Below are 22,297 nucleotides of genomic sequence, written 5' to 3'. Positions count from 1 at the left end.
GCCCCGTGGCTGCGCACAGGGGCCAGGTGCGGGTCTGTCACCGCCACCAAGCTCTCCACTCCAGGTACTGTGGGGACAGCCTGGAGGGGCCGACGCAGAGACGGGAACTGGACCCGAGAAAGCAGCGTGCCAGAGCAGCAGCGGGCAAACACAGGGCGCCCTGGGGGCGGGGGGCACCGTGCAGCAGCGGGCAAACACAGGGCGCCCTGGGGGCAGGGGCACCATGCAGCAGCGGGCAAACACAGGAGGGCACCACGGTGGCTCTGAGCAGCCACAGCATCACCGAGACCCTCGGCAGCTTCCCACTGCCCGGAGCTGCTCACCGAGGCGGAGGCCAAGGTAAGACCAGCCTGCCGGGCACGGCGTGGAGGTGGGGCAGCACGGGACGGGCCCGAGGCCCCTGCGAAGAGGAGGCCCTGAATAGCCTGGGATAGGTCCCTCCTCCAAGCTGAGGACCGGGACTGGCTGCGGCTGCGCCTCCCGAGTCCACAGACAACGCTGCTACTGTCACGGCAGCGAGGCACGGTCTTCCTGTCCAGAGTTTCTCTTTAAAAGATCAAAGCATTTACCAAGCCGGCGCCGCGGCTCACTAGGCTAATCCTCCGCCTAGCGGCGCCGGCACACTGGGTTCTAGTCCCGGTTGGGGCGCCGGATTCTGTCCCGGTTGCCCCTCTTCCAGGCCAGCTCTCTGCTGTGGCCAGGGAGTGCAGTGAAGGATGACCCAAGTGCTTGGGCCCTGCACCCCATGGGAGACCAGGAGAAGCACCTGGCTCCTGGCTCCTGCCTTCGGATCAGCACGGTGCGCCGGCCGCAGCGCGCCGACCGCGGCGGCCATTGGAGGGTGAACCAACGGCAAAGGAAGACCTTTCTCTCTGTCTCTCTCTCTCACTGTCCACTCTGCTTGTCAAAAAAAAAAAAAAAAAAAAAAAGATCAAAGCATTTACCAAAGGAACTGGCCCAGCTGCCCCTCCGGGTGGGCCACGGGGCCTCTTCCTGTCACTGCACTGGCACAGGTTCCCGCCTTCAACTACGGGGACCCGAGCCAGGAGGCTGCAGGGGCACCAGGTGCTGCAGGTGCTAGGGCTGGGTGGCTTCAGCAGCATCTGAGACCAAGCACCTCCACGGCTTTGCCCACGGCTCAGGCCACGCCTTCCCTGCCATGGTTCAGGCCACGCCTTCCCCCATGGCTCAGGTGACCACATTCCCTCCACGGCCTCTCCCACGGCTCAGGCCACGCCTTCCCCCACGGCCTCGCCCACGGCTCAGGCGACCACATTCGCCTGCAGAAAGTCGCTGGGTGAACTGACAGAGACAGCGGCTTGTCCAGCACGGCAGACGCCAGCCGCTCCCAGGCATCTCTGCCAACCACAGCAGCAGAGGGCTGAGGGGCCGGGGGAGGGGGCGGAGGCTGCACAGCTCAGCCACTGCCCGGGGAGCTGCAAGGACCCCAAAGGCAACAGGGGAAGCAATGCTGCCCTGGACAGAGCGCTGCCCCGAAGCCCCGCCTCGAGCAGCGGCAGATCCGAGCGCAGATCCCTTGACACGGAGACGCCGACGTGACCTGCTGCTGGGGACAGCCAACGGAGCCACGGTCAGAGCAGAGCACAAGGGAGCAGCAGGGGGCGTCGCGGCGCAGCGGGGAAAGCCGGTTCTGGGAGCCCGCGCCAGTGAGAGCCCTGCTGCTCTGCTCCGCTCCAGCTCCGTGCTGCTGCCCCTGGGGGGCAGGGGACGATGGCCCAAGTGCTTGGGCCCTGCACCCACGTGGCACACCCCGATGGAGCCCTTGGCTCCTGGCTTTGGCCTGGCCCAGCCCCAGTGATTGCAGCCATTTGGGGAGCAAACCAACAGATGGCAGATCTGTGTCCCCCCCCACCCCACTCTTTCGCATAAATAAAAAAATAAATTTTTAAATAAAAGCCACCTAAAGAAGGAAGAGGTAGCTATTAACTCCAGGGCAAACAAAGGGTTACTGGGAAAAACACGGAGCTCACGCCAGACAGTCACACAATCAGCAACGAAGGGCTCTCCTTTGCAAAGGAAAGTTCTGGTCACAGTCGTGACGCGGCTGCCCCGAGAGGGGAGAAGAGCGCTGGGCTGTCATTCACGACACGAGCATTTACGCAAGGTCGGGCGTCAGGTGCCAGAACAACCCACGTCCACACCTCAGACAGACGCGAGCAGATCCAGGCGGTGCCGGGGTGAACAGGTGACACAGGCAGCTTTTCTTTAACAACTAAAGGTCAAGCTTGCGGCCGCGCTGCCTGGTCGTGGCACAGTAAACCCAGAGCCGAGGAACAGAGGAACAGAAGGGGACCCTGAGGCCCGGGCGTGGCCTTCGGGCGCGCGGCTGCACACAGCGCTCATCCCGGGCCCGCACCCGCCTGTCGCCGAGCTGGGCGGCCACGGTGGGGTGGGGGGGGCGCCTCGGGGCCTAACAGGAGGGGAAGCTGCCATCAACGGGAGACATCAGAGAGCAGCAAACGTTTTCTCTCAGGAGCAGGAAGCCACCTGCTGAAGTAGCTACCAGACTCCAACGCTTTCCAAGCTCCGTGAGCTCTGCAAAGACCCCAGAGGGGACAACCCACAGCTCTGGGCGGGGGCGGGGGCGGGGGCGGCCACAGGCCCCGTCTCACGGCAGCTGGGGGCTCTGACCGGGAACAGCTGCGGCCAGCCGCGACGGCAGAGGGGCGCAGGGGCCGGCTCCAGTCAGACCCCCATCGGCGGGGGCCCCAGGCGGGCGTCAGCTGCCAGCGGCCACGGCGGGAGCAGAACCACCTTCCTGGGACCAGGCAGCGGCCCGCCATGACGTCACCACCACACTGCACACAGCAGGTGCTGCCCCCCCCCAACCGTGGATGACGCCGTCCCAGCGGTCAGGACGGAGGCATCCTAGCAGAACATCCTCCAGGACTCCACACCGCACAGCAGCGAGGAACGGATGTGGTGGGGAGAGCAGAGCGGGGCGCCCGGGCTCGGCGGGCGCTGCTGTGCCAGGTGACGATGAGACAGAGAGAAGGAAAGACGTGCACACAGCACAGCCCCACGTGCGTAACTCAGACGTCAACCCCAACCTGAGTGTGCGTGAGTGTCTGTGTGTGCACCTCCGTGTGTCTATGTACGTGTGTGTGTGTGTGTGTGTGCAGCTGTGTGGGGGTGTCTGTGTACGTCCGTCTACGTGTGTGTGGATATGTGTCTGTGTCTTGGTGTGTATGTGTGTGTACATGTGTGCATGTTTCTGTGTCTATGAAGCGTCTGTGCATCTGTGTGTGTGCGTAGCTCTGTGTCTGTCTACACACATGTATCTGCATCTGCATTTGTGTGTGCACATCTGTGTCTATGCATGCGTGTCTGTGTGTGCATCTGTGTCCATGTTTCTGTGTATGTCTGTGTGTGTCTGCATTTCTCTGTGTGCGTAGCTCTGTGCGTCTACGCATGTGTCTCTGCATTTTGGTGTCTGTGTGCGTGTTTCTGCATGTGTCTGCATTTCTGTGTCTTTGTGTCTAACTCTGTCTATGCACGTGTCTGTCTATGCATGTGCCTCTGCATTTGGTGTCTGTGCGCATGTTTCTCACGTGTGTCTGTCTGCATTTTGGTGTCTGTGCGCATGTTTCTGTGGGTGTGTGTGCATCTGTGTCTGCATTTCTGTGTCTGTGTATAGCTCTGTGTCTATGCACGTGTGTTTCCGTGTGCGTCTGCATGTGTGATTGACTGTGGAGCTGAGCAGCGTACCCAAGAGCAGGGGCAGCGACCCAGGTGCCCAGCACTGGGCGAGACAGGACGCCCTGCAGACGGCAGCGACCCAGGTGCCCAGCACTGGGCGAGACAGGACGCCCTGCAGACGGCAGCGACCCAGGTGCCCAGCACTGGGCGAGACAGGACGCCCTGCAGACGGCAGCGACCCAGGTGCCCAGCACTGGGCGAGACAGGACGCCCTGCAGACGGCAGCGACCCAGGTGCCCAGCACTGGGCGAGACAGGACGCCCTGCAGACGGCAGCGACCCAGGTGCCCAGCACTGGGCGAGACAGGACGCCCTGCAGACGGCAGCGACCCAGGTGCCCAGCACTGGGCGAGACAGGACGCCCTGCAGACGGCAGCGACCCAGGTGCCCAGCACTGGGCGAGACAGGACGCCCTGCAGACGGCAGCGACCCAGGTGCCCAGCACTGGGCGAGACAGGACGCCCTGCAGACGGCAGCGACCCCAGGTGCGTCAGGAGCATGGCCACTAGGAGTGACGGGGCCCCACAGCAGCCCCAGAGGCCCGGTGTGCAGAGACCACTCTTGGCTCTCCTTTCAATGTGCTGGCTGAACACTGACCATGTGCCATGGGGAGGCCACAGGTGGCCACGCACACCGGCCCAGGGCTCAGGCTGTCACCTACAGGTCATGGCCCACGTCCCAGGTCCTCTGTGCCACCCCAGGAAAGATCACGCCCAGGGAGAGTGGCAGAGACACCAGAAAGCAGAGCCCTGCTGGAGGGGAGACTCAGGCTGGGGGCCGGTGGGGCCTCTCCCTCTGGGACCACCCAGGGAAGGATGCTGTCCAACCGTTTCTGTCCCTCTGGGGTGACCCGCCGAGATGGTCACACAGCACCTGGCCCTAAGCAGCCCACGCCAGGCCCTGTGTCCTCCCTGTGTAGGGCACACCCACGGTCACCCCACGTCCAGGCCACGGTGCTGTCAGCTTAGGTAACACTCTGGGGACTGTGCTCAGCAGGATTCCTCCCACAGCGGCTGGCTAAGGGTGACGTCCACACAGACGCCCAGAGAGGGGCCGTGGGGAAGGAGAGCTGTGTGGCCAGGAGCACAGAGCAGCCAGGAGCACAGCGTAGGGTCCCAGAGCCGTGGACACTCCCGGGGGACATGCTGCAGCCCAGCCGGGGCCAGGGTTTCCTGCAGGCTCCGCCCCAGCACTGGCAGGTTTTAATAAAACCCTCCAGTCAGGCCAGGAAACCCCTCATTAAGCTGTCCTCCGAGCAGGAGTTTAAGAGCAGCAAGGGTGAAGGGTCACAGGCAGCATTCAACCCACAGCTATGGCCAGAGGAGCTGCTGCCACAGGAAACAGGGTGACACCCACTGAGCGGTGGCCTAGACACTGGCGGAGAGGCCTAGACCCCTCCATGAGGCAGGGTGACACCGCTGAGCGGCCTAGACCCCCTGACAAGGCAAGGTGACATCGCTGAGCGGCAGCCTAGATCCCCCAGTAAGGCAGGGTGACACCCACTGAGCAGCCTAGACCCCCCGACAAGGCAGGGTGACACCACTGAGCGGTCTGGACCCTCAACGAGGCAGGGTGACACCGCTGAGCGGCAGCCTAGATCCCCCAGTAGGGCAGGGTGACACCCGCTGAGCGGTGGCCTAGACCCCCCAACGAGGCAGGGTGACACCCACTGAGCAGCCTAGACCCTCAGTGAGGCAGGGTGACACCGCTGAGCGGCGGCCTAGACCCCCCACGAGAGGAGTTCCCACTCAGCACGAGCTCGGCCCCCAAGCCAGAAGCCATTCTGCCTGCAACCCCTCTAGACACGCGGCACAGGACACCAGCCTCCTGTGGGGGCCCCGCAGCCAGGCCCCGCCTCTGCCCAGCCTGCCTGTGGGGGCCCTGCAGCCAGGCCCCGCCTCTGCCCAGCCTGCCTGTGGGGGCCCTGCAGCCAGGCCCCGCCTCTGCCCAGCCTGCCTGTGGGGGCCCTGCAGCCAGGCCCCACCTCTGCCCAGCCCCGCACCTGGGGAGGGGCCACCACGCCCAGCCCTTGCCCAGGGACCCTGCCCCGAGTGCCACCCACTGCGATCCGTTAACCTGAGGCAGTGGCTCCTTGCGCCCACCATGCGACGGCTCTCCGTGAGGCCAGGGAGCCACCCAGACCAGACCCCAGCTGTCGCTGGGCTCTCCTGTGCCCGACAGGGCTGTGGGCGGGCACAGGCACCGGGGCCTGCTGAGAGCTGGCCCAGCCCCAGGAAGAGCCCGAGGCTCTCTGGCTTCTGCCTCTTCAAAAAGAGGAGGGGGCAGTGCTGTGGCGGAGTGGGCTCAGCGTCCACCTGCAGCACCAGCATCCCTTACGGGCGCCGGTTTGAGTCCCAGCTGCTCCTCTTCCGGTCCAGCTCCCTGCTGTGGCCTGGGAAAGCAGTGGAGGATGGCCCCAGTGCTTGGGCCCTGCACCCGCGTGGGAGACCAGGAGAAGCTCCTGGCTTTGGATCAGCCCAGCTCTGGCCACTGCAGCCATTTGGGGGTCAACCAGCAGATGAAGACCTCTCTCTCTCTCTCTGCCTTTCAAATAAATACATCTTTAAATAAAAGATCCACTTTAAAAAAAAAGGAAAGAAAATGAGGAGGCCCCATTCTCATGGGGATGGGCAGCAGTGAGCGTGGGAGCACTGGGCCCCATGTACCCCGCCCTGCCCCCCACTGCAAGCGTCTGTGCGGGCAGCAGCCCCGCCCCCTCTAACAGCGAGGCCCCTTGTCCCTCCCCACCTCTGGTGTTCCTGGAGGCAACACTGCCACACCGGAGCCCAAGATAAAAGACACAAGGGTCACAGAGTGCTTTTCGGGGCCTGAAGCACCCCAAGTCCTCAGGAAAGCGCTCCTCCTCCACGACCACTGGACCAGGAGAGGCCACACCCCCCAGCCCCTGGACCGGGAGAGGCCACACCCCCCAGCCCGGCACTCCCAAGCCTGAGACCTGCCCGGTGTCTGGGCTGGGACAGGACAGGGGTCTCGGCCCGGCCCCAGGGCAGGGCCAGTCCTCAGCAAGCTCCGCCAGAACCCCTCTGCCACACAGAGTCCCACAGGGTTAAGCAGCCACATCGGGGCAGCGAGCTGGGAGGCCCTGCCAGGAGGCTGGCCTGTGCCTGGCCCTGCTGTCTTCAGAGGCAGACGCGGCAGCTCCCAGCGGGAGCCCAGGCCCGGCAGGAAGCTCCTGCCCCAGGAGGCAGGAAGCCGGCTTGGGCACGCAGCCTTTGAAGTGCCAGGCGCCGGAGCTGGCAAACACTGCCCCACTGATGCGGCCTCCTCACTCAGCAACGCGGGACACAGCGCAGGGCACGGCGGCAGGGGACGGGGCAGGCCTGGGGCTATCGCCCGTGGGAAAGACCCCTTAAGACAGCAGAGACGTGCTGACAAAAACTTGAATATTCTGAAGGAAGTGCAGCCAGCCTGAGAAAACCCAAGTCCCCGGCTGCAGGGCTCCGCGCCTGCGGTGGGCCCTCTCCCCACACCCAGGGCAAGGGGCTCTGCCCGCACACGCCCCACACGCCCCACACTTGAGGAGCCGCATAAGGCCCGACCGCGATCGGGGCTGGCCCCGCCCAGGCAACCACGGACAGGGCTCAAACGCAGGAAGCCCACGGCAGGCGGACTTGCACTTGCTCATTGTGCGTGGCTGTGAACGACGTCACACACACACACACACACACACACACACCCGGCCGAGCAGGAGGAAGGGCCCCCAGCCCTCATGGAGTGCACACAGGGCACAAGCCCAGGACGATGCTGCACTCGCACCAAGAGCCCAGTGAGGCCACAGAGACCTCCCACAGGTCCCAGGACAGGGTCCGAGCCTGCCCTGAGCCGTGACCGAGAGGAGAGCGGGGCTTGGGCGTGCAGAAGGCACCTTCCGCAGCCTCGGCACAGGCTCGAGGCCGGAGCCCAGCCTGCCGGGCCCTCACCCCACGGCACCGACACGGGACACACCGGCCCTGCAAGTAACACCTGCCTGCCAGCTCTCCCGCCAACTCCGGGCACTGGGCCCTCCCCCGAGGGTTTGCAGACGCTCTCCTCACGAAGCCACCGCGGGTCTCCAGAAAGCCCCCGCCCCGCCTGCCCTCCAGCATCTGCCTCCAAGTGTGGGCTGGGGGGCTCCGTCACAGAAAGCACAAACCCAGTGGCCCCGCGTGCCCTGCAAGGCTCTCTCAGGCGGACGGGGTGCAGGCCCGGGGGCACACGGGACCTGTGGGAGCGCCCTAGCACCGTCGGCTCCCTGCTGCCACGCGGTGCGGGCGACCCCGGGCAGGGCCCACCTGGCCAGGACTGGCAGTGGACACGCGGTGCGCCCCGAGGAGGAAGCCCCAAGCGTGTAGATACATACCCGGCTGGCAGCGCTAACTCTCGGGGGTTCTAGGTGCCTTTCACTTACCGAAAGAGTACCTGGAAAACAAAGAGGAGAAACGTGAGACCGCTGGTTTGCTCTGGCCAAAAGCTCCCCGCTGAGTGACGCCCACCCGCTGAGCCCTGGGCAGCGAGGGCAGGCACCAAACGGGCACAGGAGCCCATGCAAACTGTGGGACAGCGAACAGAGCCCGCGGCTCTCCCGCGGGGTAGACCACGCCCATCGAGCACCCTGTGCGGGGCCTGAATTTTAAAGGGCGCCCCATGATTTTGAGCAGGGCTGGCCAGGAGAGGGGCACATGGCAAAGGCAGCAGCAAGCTCTCCGCCGCCACTGACCGCCAGAAGCTCGGTGGCCACGGCCAGGCTGCCCAGACCCTGCGTGCCGCACGCCCAGAGAGAGCGAAGGACATGACCGCAGCCGACACGTGTGCAGGACCCCGACCAGACACCCTAGTCCCCGTGGGCCCTGGAACGTTCGCTGGGGAGGGGTGGGGGGGGTCTCGGGCCTCTCCAGCTGACCCCTGCCACAAGACCCCCTTGGAGGCCACGAGAAAGCCCCCTCAGGGAGCACAGGCACACACCGGCTGCGACACGGGAAGCCCAGGCCACACAGTCCACCGCAGGGGGGTGGGAGACACGCAATCCACCACAGGGGGGTGGGAGACACGCAATCCACCGCAGGGGGGTGGGAGACCCGCAGTCCACCGCAGGGGGGTGGGAGACCCGCAGTCCACCGCAGGGGGGTGGGAGACACGCAGTCCACCGCAGGGGGGTGGGAGACACGCAGTCCACCGCAGGGGGGTGGCAGGGGCCAGGATCAGGGGATGAGAATGCTTTCAACTTCGTCAGCAAGGATTTCAGGACTCTCCGGGGCCGGTGTGAGACGCTGACATCCTGTGTGATGCCGCACGTCTGATCCAGCTCCCTGCCAAGGCACCTGGGCAGTGGAGGATGGCCACGTGCTTGGGCCCCTGTAGCCACGTGGGAGACCCGGATGGTGTTACAGCCCACTGAGGAATGAGCCAGTGCTTTCTCTCTCTGCCTCTCCCTCCGACTCCGCCTTTCGAATACTGGACCTCAGGGGACAACGAGAACGGGTGACAGCCTCGAGGCCCGTGACCCACACCCAGTGCAGACAGTGAAGGCAGCGGGCTGCCTGCTGCAGTCCCCGGAGCGAGAGGGAGCGTCAGATGCAGGGGGCTGGGGCCACGGCTGCACTTTTTTTTTTTTTTTTTTTTTGAAGATTTCTTTTTTTAGAGAGTTACAGGGAGAGGGAAAGACAAACCTCCCATCCGCTGGTTCACTCCCCAAATGGCCTCAAGGACCGGGCTGGGTCACGCTGAAGCCAGGAGCTTCCTCTGGGTCTCCCACGTGGTGCAGGAGCCCAAGGGCTTGGTCCACCCTCTGCTGCTCTCTGGGCCACAGCAGGGAGCTCCATCGGAAGTGGAGCAGCTGGGACTTCCATCAGGACCCACGTGGGACGCTGGGGTCACAGGTGCTTCACCTCCCACTCCCAAAACGGCTGTGACCGTACACCTGCGAAGGCAGAGAAGGCCCCTGTGGGCACTGATGACAACAGCCGTCTCCGAGCCCCAGGAAGAGGGCGGCAGGGCAGTGACACAGGCGCTGCCCCCCGCCAGGTGTGACGATGGTCCAGCAGTGCCGGGCTCCCCCACCCCGCCCAGAGAAACACCTACCAGAGTGACAGCATTCCCAGGCACGCGACAAAGTCTGCAGGGGGCGGGGCTGCACGCAGGCTCCAGGCCCCCAGAGCAGAGCGCCAGGGACACCCAGCCAACGCCAGATGGCCGCAGTCAGAATCCCCTCCCCCAGCCTTGCTGAGCAGGGAAGGAGGGGCTGCTCCCCAGGAGCCCACAGAGGCCGTCAGTGACCCCACCCCTTCCGCACTTTGAATTTCAAGGCCATGGACCCTAGGCACAGAGAGGGGCAAGAGGCGACGGAGCAGGTCCCGAAGCCCCCACACCAAAACAGGCCAGCAGGGCGGGGCTGAGGCGTGGACAGCCCAGGCCCCCTCCACCCGCGGCTGCCGAGGGAGGACACGGGCGCCACCACCGCCTCCTGACCCAGGGCTCTGCGATGCCGCGGAGTGGGCACCGTCTATGGAGTCCACTCTACTCCCAGACCTTTCTTTCACCACTGAAAAAAAGAAATTCAAGGCAACCTGGCAGCTTCAACAGCAGGTTGTTCACCCAGTGATATGAAAAGCCAACCAAGCGGGGCCAGCGCTGTGGCCGAGCCAGTGAAGCCGCCGCCGTGTGGGCACTGGTTCAAGTCCCCACAGCCCCAGTTCTGATCCAGCTCTCTGCCACAGCCTGGAAAAGCAGCGCAGGACCACCCAAGTCCTCGGGCCGCTGCACCCACATGAGGGACCTAGATGAAGCCCCTCGCCAGTCCTGGCTGTTGAGGGCATGTGGGAGTGACCAGTGGATGGCAGCCCTCTCTCTGCCTCTCAAATAAGCCTCAGGCGGGAGAAGCACCTCCGCGCTCGGCCGCTGGATACAACGAGCGCTGAGCCAGGCTGGCTGCTGCCGCCCCAGAGGCCCACGTGTGAGTGAGCAGCAGGAAGCTGACACGTGCTCGTCACGTCTGTGGCCTGTCATGTCATCACGACCCAAGGCCTTGCCACGGGGGACGGCCACACGTGTGGATTTGCTCCCAGCAGCTGGGGTGAAAAACGCCACAGGAACAAGAGCCGTCTGAGTCCTGTTGGTTTCTCCGCGCACCGCCGAGCTGTCGCGCAGTGCCCACGCCTCGGCCACGCACCGCCGAGCTGTCGCGTAGAGCCCACGCCTCGGCCACGCACCGCCGAGCTGTCGCGTAGAGCCCACGCCTCGGCCACGCACCGCCGAGCTGTCGCGCAGAGCCCACGCCTCGGCCACGCACCGCCGAGCTGTCGCGTAGAGCCCACGCCTCGGCCACGCACCGCCGAGCTGTCGCACAGTGCCCACGCCTCGGCCACGCGCCGCCGAGCTGTCGCGTAGAGCCCACGCCTCGGCCACGCGCCGCCGAGCTGTCGCGCAGAGCCCACGCCTCGGCCACGCACCGCCGAGCTGTCGCGCAGAGCCCACGCCTCGGCCACACACCGCCGAGCTGTCGTGTAGAGCCCACGCCTTGGCCACGCGCCGCCGAGCTGTCGCGCAGTGCCCACGCCTCGGCCACGCGCCTCCGAGCTGTCGCGCAGTGCCCACACCTCGGCCACGCACCGCCGAGCTGTCGCGCAGTGCCCACGCCTCAGCCACGCACCGCCGAGCTGTCGCGCAGTGCCCACACCTCGGCCACGCACCGCTGAGCTGTCGCGCAGTGCCCACACCTCGGCCACGCGCCGCCGAGCTGTCGCACAGTGCCCACGCCTTGGCGACGGCTGTCTCCAGCCCCCTGGCACTGTCACCGTCCTGGAAGTCTCCATGCTGCCTGACGCTCAGACCGGCGGCTCCAGCTTCCTATTAGGTTTGCGAGACGCACTCTCCACCTACCTGCACCCTCACACTCCAAACTGCGTCACCTGGGTCTCCTTGTAGGAAACTCTCGCCTCAGTCTCTGGTTTTTAACTGGCACATCTGGTCCGTTCACATCTAATGTGATTAACACAGCTCAACCCGTTCTACCAATCAGCTACTTTTCCATCACTCCATTCTTTGTGTTGTTTTTTTTTTTTAAAGATTTATTGGAAAGTCAGAGTTACACACACACACGGCGGGGTGGAGGGAGGGAGGTCTTCCATCCAATGGTTCACTCCCCAATTGGCCGCAACGGCTGGAGCTGTGCCAATCCGAAGCCCGAAACCAGGAGCTTCTTCCAGGTCTCCCACGTGGGTGCAGGGGCCCAAGGACTGGGGCATCCTCCACTGCTTTCCCAGGCCACAGCAGAGAGCTGGATCGGAAGTGGGGCAGCCAGGACTAGAACCAGCAGCCATATGGGATGCCGGCACCGCAGGCCAGGGCACTAACCTGCTGCGCCACAGCGCCGGCCCCCGTTCTGTTGTAAATCCCTCCTCCCTTCTTGGCTCCTCTCCACGGAGCCCGCGTGTGTGGCTGCTGCACCCTCTGCACCTTGAGCCACGCGACCTCGTGTGCCTCGAGGAACCACGCAGCCTGGAGCCAGCACTGCAGTTTGGGTGAGATGCAGAGACCAGCGCCCTCGCAGCTTCCTGTGCTAACAAAGCTTCCCAGGTACCCGACCAGGGGTCGTTCACAGCTCGCGGGAACGTGTGTTCCACAAAACCTACGCGTGGCTTCCACAGACTTCTGCAAAACAAACACCTTCTAAGTTGATTCCCATGGACTTTCTGAAACCCTTTACAGACACATTATAAACTCCACGTTACAGTAATTCTTTCTTTGGATACTCTCATGTGTACTAAAGGAATGAAGACACATACTCAGGGCTGGCGCTGTGGTGCAGCGGGTAAAGCTGCCAGCTGCAGCGCCGGTGTCCCATACTGGTGATGGTTCGAGACCCGGCTGCTCCACTTGGACCCAGCTCTCTTGTGGCCCGGGAGGGCAGTGGAGGATGGCCCCTGTGCTTGGGCCCTGCACCCCATGGGAGACCCGGAGGAAGCTCCTGGCTCCTGGCTTCTGATCGGCACAGCTCCAGCCACTGCAGCCATCTGAAGAGTGAACCAGAGAAAGGAAGACCTCTCTCTCTCTCTCTCACAAATAAAATAAATCCTCTTAAAAAAAAAAAAGATTCCCTTCTCTGACCGATTTCCCACCTGCTCATTCGAGATGACCAGAGCATTGTTAAGTCCTTTAAGTGTAACAGCCGCTTTCCACTCCCGCCTCTAACCCCAGGGCCAGTTCCCGCGACGTGTTTGCTGGCTATAGACGGCACACGGCAGACAGCCCGGGTCTCGGGTCTCGGGTCTCGGTGCTGCCCGCGGACATGAAAGGCGACAGGAGGCGGAGCCTCTGGCCGGCAGCTCCCTCGCAGAGGGCGGAGGGCGGAGGACGGAGGGCGGAGGATGGGATGGTCTTCTCCAGCCTTGCGGGCAAGCTCGGGGGCGGCTTCCAGAAAGCCCCTTCCCTGGCGCTGCCTATTGGGGGCATCGCTGCCCAAGGCCTGGCGGTCCACACAGGTCTCTGCAGGGGGCTATGCAGCCCACAGCTCCCAGCACCCTGCCCACCCCTGCCTGCAGCTCTGCTCCCCAGCTGCTGCCCAGCCTCAGAGCTTCTCACCTCCTGTTCATGGCTCAGCTCTCAGACCCGGGGGCCGTGCGCAGACGCCCGTGGGCTCAGCTCTCAGACCCGGGGCCTGTGGGTGGACGCCCGTGGGCTCAGCACTGAGACCCGGGGGCTGTGCATGGACGCCCGTGGGCTCAGCACTGAGACCCGGGGGCTGTGCGTGGACGCCCGTGGGCTCAGCACTGAGACCCGGGGGCTGTGCGTGGACGCCCGTGGGCTCAGCACTGAGACCCGGGGGCTGTGCGTGGACGCCCGTGGGCTCAGCACTGAGACCCGGGGGCTGTGTGTGGACGCCCGTGAGCTCAGCACTGAGATCCGGGGGCTGTGGTGGAAACCCGTGGTTCCACCTGAGAGGCCCTCGTACCCTATGCCGCATCACAGAGACCTGGGGGCTGTGCGTGGACGCCCATGAGCTCAGCACTGAGACCCGGGGGCTGTGGTGGACGCCCGTGGGCTCAGCACTGAGACCTGGGGGCTGTGGTGGACGCCCGTGGTTCCACCTGAGAGGCCCTCGTACCCTGTGCCGCATCACAGAGACCTGGGGGCTGTGCGTGGACACCCGTGAGCTCAGCACTGAGACCCGGGGGCTGTGGTGGACGCCCGTGGGCTCAGCACTGAGACCCGGGGGCTGTGGTGGACGCCCGTGGGCTCAGCACTGAGACCCGGGGGCTGTGGTGGACGCCCGTGGGCTCAGCACTGAGACCCGGGGGCTATGGTGGACGCCCGTGGTTCCACCTGAGAGGCCCTCGTACCCTGTGCCGCATCACAGAGACCTGGGCTCTGCTGAGCTCTGACTGCTGCCTCCCCAGTTCAGCAAGGCCTTGGTGCTGGGAGGGGCCCCAGGCAGGAAGCCGGGGCCAGCGTGGGGCAGCGTGGGGCAGCGTGGGGCCCGCTGTGTGTGTCTGTCTCCAGGGGTCACACACTACTACCACCTCACATTCTACTTTGCTTTATAGTTTCATTGCGTGAAGACTAGTCCTGCACCTGTTCACTACATGAACAGTCAGTCACAAATACTGTCTTCTAAGAAATGGTTTAAGACGTGAGGTCTCTCCCCGGGGCGCTCCCCATGCCAGCCAGACTGCGCGAGGGCAGATGCGCCCCCCTCAGCCGGCTCCTCCTGCCCCCAGGCCACGGGACGGACTCGCGGGAGATGAGGAACGTCCACTTTCGGTCCACGAAGAAAGCCCAAGAAGCAAAGCTGGAGGACATGTTGTAGGAGTTCTACAGAGAGCTAAGAGCTGGGCAGTTCACCATCTGCCTGGGTAATGCCGCAGCTGCTGGAGGGAAGCCCGGGGTCGACAGGAAGTGGCTTCAAAGAACCCACCTCTTCCAGAGGACAGCACCGGCTCAGCTCAGCCTCGCTAGAAGCCCCTTCCCCCTGCAGCCGGCGGACGGAACACTTCTCTGTGCTCAGTGCAGAAAAGCCCGCTGTGGACAGGGCACACACATGGCCAACAAGACAGCCACACACGTTCCAAGACAGCCAACACACATGTATCCAACAAGTCAGCAACACGTGTCCAAGACAGCCACACACATGTATCCAGCAAGACAGCAATATATGTGTGTCCAGCAAGACAGCGACACGCATGTGTCCAACAAGGCAGCAACACACGTATCCAATAAGACAGCCACACACGTTCCAAGACAGCCACACATGTGTCCAACAAGACAGCCACACATGTGTCCAACAAGACAGCCACACACGCTCCAAGACAGCCACACATGTGTCCAACAAGACAGCCACACATGTGTCCAACAAGACAGCCACACACGCTCCAAGACAGCCAACACACATGTATCCGACAAGACAGCAACATACGTGTCCAACAAGACAGCCACACACATGTATCCAGCAAGACAGCAACATGTGTGTCCAGCAAGACAGCAACACACATGTGTCCAACAAGAAAGCTACACATGTGTTCACGACAGCCAACACACACGTATCCAACAAGACAGCAACATTTGTGTGTCCACCAAGACAGCCACACACGTGTCCACCAAGGAGCACACGGGAGGCACGGGATCCAGAGAGAAGCGGAAGCAGACCCGAGCCGTGGTGTCCAGCGAGCGCTGAGGGCCAGCGGGGAGGAAACGCTGCGCCCACTTTCCTGAGGCTGCAGACCTCGCAAGCTCAGCACCAAGCTGCACACGCCACCCAGACCCGGAGGAGCCGGCCCGCGGGCTGCAGGGGCAGCGGCAGCGGGGGCCAGCGCACCCACCTGGCTGGGCCGCTGCAGCCAGCAATCTAGGGCGCCCTCCTCCCTCCAGCCTGGGGGGTCCTGGACGCTGCCCCTCCCCTGCCGCACGTCCACACAGACCAGGGAGGAGGGCAGCCACGGGGACTGAGTCCCACAGCATGTGCTTGCGGGAACCCTCCCAAAGCCAGCGTCCTGGGAGCTGGCGTGACAGGGCCTCCATCCAGCTACCTCGTCCAGCTGACCACGGGCCCACACAGGGAGCACCAAGGCCACAGGAGGAGCCCTGTGTCCCCAGGGTTCCACCAGACTGGAGTCAGCGGCTCTGTAAAGGAAAGGGCTTGGGCCGGCGCTGTGGCACAGTGGGAAAAGCCACTGCCTGCATCACCAGCATCCCACATGAGCACTGGTTCGAGTCCCGGCTGCTCCACTTCTGATCCAGCTCCCTGCTCATGCACCTGGGAAAGCAGTGGGAGACGGCCCAAGTGCTCAGGCCCCTGCGCCCACGTGGGAGACTCAGATGAAGCTCCTGGCTCCTGGCTTTGGACTGGTCTAGCCCCATCCACAGCGGCCATTTGGGAGTGAACCCCAGCGATGGAAGACTTCTGTCTCTCCCTCCTTCTCTCTACAACTCTTTCACGTCCTCTCACTTTTTTTTTTTTTTTTTAGATATTTATTTATTTGACAGGCAGAGTTACGAGGCAGGGGGAGAAAAAGAGAGAGAGAGAGAGATCTTTCATCTACAGGTTCACTCCCCAAACGGCCGAGTGCTCGGGGCTGGGCCAGGCCAAAGCCAGGGGCCAGTGTGACACATGCCATGAAGACACCTGACAGCTTCCTGGAGTCAGCTCCTTCCAGGTCTCCCACGCGGGTGCAGGGCCCAAGCACTTGGGCCGTCTCCTGCTGCTTTCCCAGGCCACACAGGGAGCTGGATCAGGAGTGGAGCAGCTGGCACTTGACCTGGCGCCCATACGGGATGCCAGTGCTGTAGGCAACTTAACCTGCTACACCACACCGCCCCAACCCTGTCTTTAAAACAAACAAACAAGGATTTTCAGGCTGTGGACATCGGGGACCACAGGTGCAGAGGCTGCCCTGGGCCTGATGTGGAGCCGTTGGTTCCCGCGTGATCACAGGCAGGAGCCGACTCCAGGAAGCCGTCAGAAGTCTTCGTGGCACGTGGCACACTGGGCACTGCCAGGGCCCCGAGCAGGGAGATGCAGGAAAGGACGGGAGCGTGCACACACACCCCGGCTGTCTCCAGCCTTCCTTCCAGAGCCCTTGAAGCTCACGAAACCCAAACGGGCACCCAGGGCCTCCTACCCCATCAAGCCCTTCTGCTGTGCTAAGACCAGAGACCGGAGCCTCACCAGGTAGGACCAGGTGCAGGCTGGGGCGGGCAGCAGGTGCAGGCTGGGGCGGGCAGCAGGTGCAGGTGCAGGCTGGGGCGGGCAGCAGGTACAGGCCGGGGCGGGCAGCAGGTGCAGGGTGGGGCGGGCAGCAGGTGCAGGTGCAGGCTGGGGCGGGCAGCAGGTACAGGCCGGGGCGGGCAGCAGGTACAGGCCGGGGCGGGCAGCAGGTACAGGCCGGGGCGGGCAGCAGGTACAGGCCGGGGCGGGCAGCAGGTGCAGGCTGGGGCGGGCAGCAGGTGCAGGCTGGGGCGGGCAGCAGGTGCAGGCTGGGGCGGGCAGCAGGTGCAGGGTGGGGCGGGCTGGTGCACAGCAGACACTGGGAGCGTGCTGAGGTGACGTCCTGGAGCCAAGGTAAGCTCTCAGCTTTGCTCATCAAGAATGACGTGGCCCAGTGCAGAGCCGGGAGTGCAGGCCTGGCCTCCGCCGTGCAGCTCTGCAAGTTCACCTCTCTCCTCCGGGCAGGAAGTGCAAGGCAGGAAGGAGGGCCAGGCGCCTGCTGGGCCCAGGTGTCCCGAGATGATCCCCTCCTGCAGGGTCGGGAAGTGGAGAAAAGGATGTGCGGCCCCTGCATAGCAACGAAGCAGCCGTGCCGCTGCTGCCGGAGCAGAGCGCACAGAGGTGGACGGGCCTCCGGGCAGGGTGGGCTCCTGGGGAGTGGGCGCAGCAGCCACCCTGCCTGGGCGCTCTCCAGAGGCCAGTTCAGAGCCCATGCAGTCCCCGTCAGCAACCTTGGCTCCCTGACACACACTGCTGAGCCCAAGGTGTTTAAACACTGGCCCAAGAGAGCAAGCACCCACAGTGCCGGAACTCACCGGGCGTCTACACAGAGCACCAGGGACGGCATCACCACACGCCACAGGCCAGGGACGTTCTCCCCACGGGCCCCCACCCTCGAGGAGGCGGCACAGCCACGTCCTCCAGGGAGCACAGGACGTGATAGGCAGTGGAGACGCCAAAGGCACGGCCAGGCCGTCAGGGTCAGCAGCAGCAGCGGGTCGGGGGGCAGAGGGAACCCTCGACAGGACGTGAGGAGGAGGTGCTGCCCCTCCCCGCTCCCCCTCTGCAGACCACAACCCACTCAGGTCCAGGGAAGCGTCAGACAAGCCCCAGCACGGGGGCAGCCCACGGGTGCCCAGCAGCACTGCTCACGGCCACACAGCTCCCACACGGGGTCTGAGAACCGTCCCAGTCCAGAGCAGACAGGACGACATCCCGGGGGTCCCGGGCGGGGCCCGCAAGGAGAGCAGAGGGCCGGGGACGAGGGCGTGGATGGGGAGTGTGCCCGCAACACAGACGCTCCTGGCGGGGACCTGGCGTGGGCACAGCAGAGCTGTTCCCATGGTAACTGCAGCCCAGAAACTGCTCCGCAAGACAGTTTGGTAAATCCCCGAGCCAGGGGAGCCGGGCAGCAGCTGAACGGGCACCTACCATCAGCAGCCCCAGCCGCCCTCAAAGCACAGCCGGCCTCAGGGCAGGCGCCCGCCCCTACAGGAGGCCCAGGGTGCGCCTCCCACCTCAGGGGACCCAGGGACCACGTGCCGTCTGAGCTCTGAGGAGAGCCAGGGCAAGGACAGCCCCCCGGTACGGAGGGGTGCTGGGCCCGGCCCCCACCCCGTGCCTGCAGCAGCCCCCTCTCCTGGCCCCACGTGCTGGAGCCCCTGCCTCCCGACGCGAGCCGGGGCGTCGGCCTCATCTATCACTCGGGCCACGTGGGCGGCTGCAGCCACTCCCCACCGCCACCACGGCAGGGCTCCTCAGCCGGCTGCCCCGTGCACACTGCCAAGCAGAGGCACATCCCTGGCCTCGCTCAGCAGGGGCGCCAGGTCCAGGGTCAGTGACAGCACCCGTCAACGCTGGCGCTGCTCAGGAGCTCCGGGCTAGGCCAGGGAAGTGCCGACAGGCACCCCGGCAAGGAGCGCACCAGGAGCAGGTGCGGCGCGAGGCAGGGACGCAGGAGGCAGCCCAGCCCCCAGCCGAGACGGGCGGGTGGGTGCACCCTTCTGCCAGCAGCCAAGGACACGTTTCGTCCACGGCTCCTGACCCGCGCGTCTCAGCCCACGCGTGCGCTTGCTTCTCACACAAGACATGTGTCTCGCTTCCACTTCAGGGAAGAGGAAACGCAAAGTCATTCTCAGTCAACCAGGGCCTCACTCCCAGCACTGACTCCTGGTGCTGATTCCCAGCACTCCACCACCCGCCCCTGAGCAGGCACCGCAGCGTGCGCGGAGACCTCACACACGTGGGCTGAGCAGGCACTGTAGCCATGCGTGGTGACATCACACACGTGGGCCTGGCATTGCAGCCGTGCGCGGTGACATCACACATGTGGGCCCGGCACTGCAGCATGTGCGGAGACCTCACACACGTGGGCTGAGCAGGCACTGTAGCCATGCGTGGTGACATCACACACGTGGGCCCGGCACTGCAGCATGTGTGGTGACGTCACACACATGGGCTGAGCAGGCACTGTAGCCATGCGTGGTGACATCACACACGTGGGCCTGGCATTGCAGCCGTGCGCGGTGACATCACACACGTGGGCCTGGCACTGCAGCATGTGCGGAGACCTCACACACGTGGGCTGAGCAGGCACTGTAGCCATGCGTGGTGACATCACACACGTGGGCCCGGCACTGCAGCATGTGTGGTGACGTCACACACATGGGCTGAGCAGGCACTGTAGCCATGCGTGGTGACATCACACACGTGGGCCTGGCATTGCAGCCGTGCGCAGTGACATCACACACGTGGGCCTGGCACTGCAGCATGTGCGGAGACCTCACACACGTGGGCTGAGCAGGCACTGTAGCCATGCGTGGTGACATCACACACGTGGGCCCGGCACTGCAGCATGCGTGGTGACGTCACACACATGGGCTGAGCAGGCACTGTAGCCATGCGTGGTGACATCACACACGTGGGCCTGGCACTCAGCCGTGCGCGGTGACATCACACATGTGGGCCTGGCGCTGCAGCATGCACGGTGACATCACACACGTGGGCCTGGCACTGCAGCTGCGTGCCGTAACGTCACACACGTGGGCTGAGCAGGCACTGTAGCCATGTGTGGTGATGTCACACACATGGGCCCGGCACTTCAGCATGCGTGGTGACATCACACACGTGGGCCCGGCATCGCAGCCATGTGCCGTGACATCACGCACAGCCAGAGCACGAGCACGGCTGGAATCGGAGATCCTGAGAGCCCAGCACTCAGGACAGCCCAGCCCCCCAGGGACCCCCAGCCCCTGGCGACTCAGCAGAGAAGCCGCAGCTCAGTTACAAGAGCCCCGGCCCCCGCTGTCGGGTTGAAGCCCACCCCAGATACGCGCAGCACAGCCAAAGACCCCGCCAGGTCAGCAGCTGTGGGACGGACACAGGACGCACGCTCCCCTGCTCTGCAGCCAACAGCGACCCCCACCTGCACGGATCTGGCTCCCGGGCTCACTCTCAGAACCTGTGGCCTCCACAGGGTCCTCTACGCTCCTCCCACTGGGCAAGCCCCCTTCCTCCGGAACACAGAACCTGAAGCAGAAACCACCCCTCACCAACCTGCCGCACCCACCGGAGCTCCGGCGCCACCTGTGATGCCCCAGTGTCGGGGCAGGTGGAGCCGCACCCACCGGAGTGCCGGCGCCACCCGTGATGCCCCAGTGTCGGGGCAGGTGGAGCCGCACCCACCGGAGCGCCGGCGCCACCCATGATGCCCCAGTGTCGGGGCAGGTGGAGCCGCACCCACCGGAGCGCCGGCGCCACCCATGATGCCCCAGTGTCGGGGCAGGTGGAGCCGTGACCCCACAGCGTGCCAGCACAGGCCGTTCTTCCTCGTGACGGGGCTGGGACAGAGGCCTCCACCACACGACCACGCAGCCCCCGAGGGCGCCCCCAGAAGCCCACGGCCAACGCTACCTCCACCTCCCGAGCCCCGGCGCTGGGGACAGCCCCCAGGGACCCAGGTTCACGTCCGGCCGAGGAAAGCACGGGAGCCGGGTCCCTGGGCGTCGGCACACGCTGGCGTGTTCCTCGGCTGCTCTGAGGAAGCCTGCCCAGCGTGCCACGCAGCACGCGGCGCCCACGCAGGACGACGCACGGCCCCGTCCCACTTACCAGACCTGCCCCACGTTGACCAGGGACAGGTAGAGGGCCCAGAGCGCAGCCATGAGCACCATGTTGGCACAGCCGGCTATCAGCACGAAGAACGAGATGCCCAGCCCCAGGACAGCAAAGGCGTCCAGGCCGGTGTCCATGTGCGACCAGTCCAGCAGCCAGAAGGCGGTGGGCGCGTAGCTCCAGGCATCCCAGCCGACCCTGCCCTGGAAGTGCCGCCGGACGCTCTCCAGGTACAGCCTGCAGGGCAGCAGCCCTCGGTCCCCGATCAGCTGCTTGTTCTGATGCAGAGCCACCAGGAATGCCACGACTGCGAGGAGAGAGGACAAAGAGTGAGCACGGAGCCCCGCGGTGTCTTCACACCCACACGCGCCGGGGCGGGGCTGCAGGGGACCGGGGCGGGGCTGAGGGGGGCCAGGAGGGGACAGGGGACCAGGGCAGGGCTGTGGGGGACCAGGAGGGGATGGGGGACCAGGGCAGGGCTGTGGGGGACTAGGAGGGGATGGGGGACCAGGGCAGGGCTGTGGGGGACCAGGAGAGGACAGGGGACCAGGAGGGGACAGGGGACCAGGGCAGGGCTGCGGGGGACCAGGAGGGGACGGGGGACCAGGGCAGGGCTGCGGGAACCAGGAGGGGACAGGGGACCAGGGCAGGGCTGCGGGGGAATAGGAGGGGACGGGGGACCAGGGTAGGGCTGTGGGGGACCAGGAGGGGACAGGGGACCAGGAGGGGACAGGGGACCAGGGTAGGGCTGAGGGGGACCAGGATGGGACGGGGGACCAGGGTAGGGCTGCAGGGGACTAGGAGGGGACAGGGGACCAGGAGGGGACAGGGGACCAGGGTAGGGCTGCAGGGGACTAGGAGGGGACGGGGGACCAGGGCAGGGCTGTGGGGGACCAGGAGGGGATGGGGGACCAGGGCAGGGCTGTGGGGGACCAGGAGGGGATGGGGGACCAGGAGGGGACAGGGGACCAGGGCAGGGCTGCGGGGGACCAGGGCTTGGACTCCAAACTGCACTGAAGCAGTTGGAGCACTTTTGCAGAATGGAAAATCCTGGAAAACCCGAGCTGCAGATGACGCAGAGTGGGCACAGCTATCACACAGGTGGTGATGCGCACACGCAGGGTGCCTATGTGGACATGAACTGGGCACACACCACACGAGACACGCTGGGGCCGGCGCTGGGGCAGGCACTGCACACAGCACGTAAAACCACAGCCTGCAGTGCCGGCATCCATATGGGTGCCGGTTCAGGTCCTGGCTGCTCCTTTTC

At 64.9% G+C, this 22,297-nt stretch overlaps 1 protein-coding gene across 4 annotated transcripts in view; it reads right to left on the bottom strand.

The window, feature by feature from the left end:
* The window catches only part of LMF1 (lipase maturation factor 1), a 91,248-nt gene that overhangs the window by 48,728 nt on the left and 20,223 nt on the right, over positions 1-22,297 (bottom strand). For all 4 annotated transcript variants that reach the window (XR_011384472.1, XR_011384471.1, XM_070064187.1 and 1 more), the window contains exons 2-3: positions 21,025-21,334; positions 8,128-8,138 (exon numbers count right to left, since the gene is read on the bottom strand). Coding sequence is in view for 2 of the 4 variants with exons in the window: in XM_070064185.1 (XP_069920286.1) it covers positions 8,128-8,138; positions 21,025-21,334 (321 nt within the window). In the remaining 2 variants the exon portion in view is untranslated. The remainder of the gene's footprint in view (positions 1-8,127; positions 8,139-21,024; positions 21,335-22,297) is intronic.

Source organism: Oryctolagus cuniculus, chromosome 19 (genome assembly GCF_964237555.1).
Source record: "Oryctolagus cuniculus chromosome 19, mOryCun1.1, whole genome shotgun sequence".
NCBI classification, from domain to species: Eukaryota; Metazoa; Chordata; class Mammalia; order Lagomorpha; family Leporidae; genus Oryctolagus; species Oryctolagus cuniculus.
The sequence above is the reverse complement of the archived record's forward strand: the minus strand, read 5'-3'. Positions and strand labels throughout refer to the sequence as shown.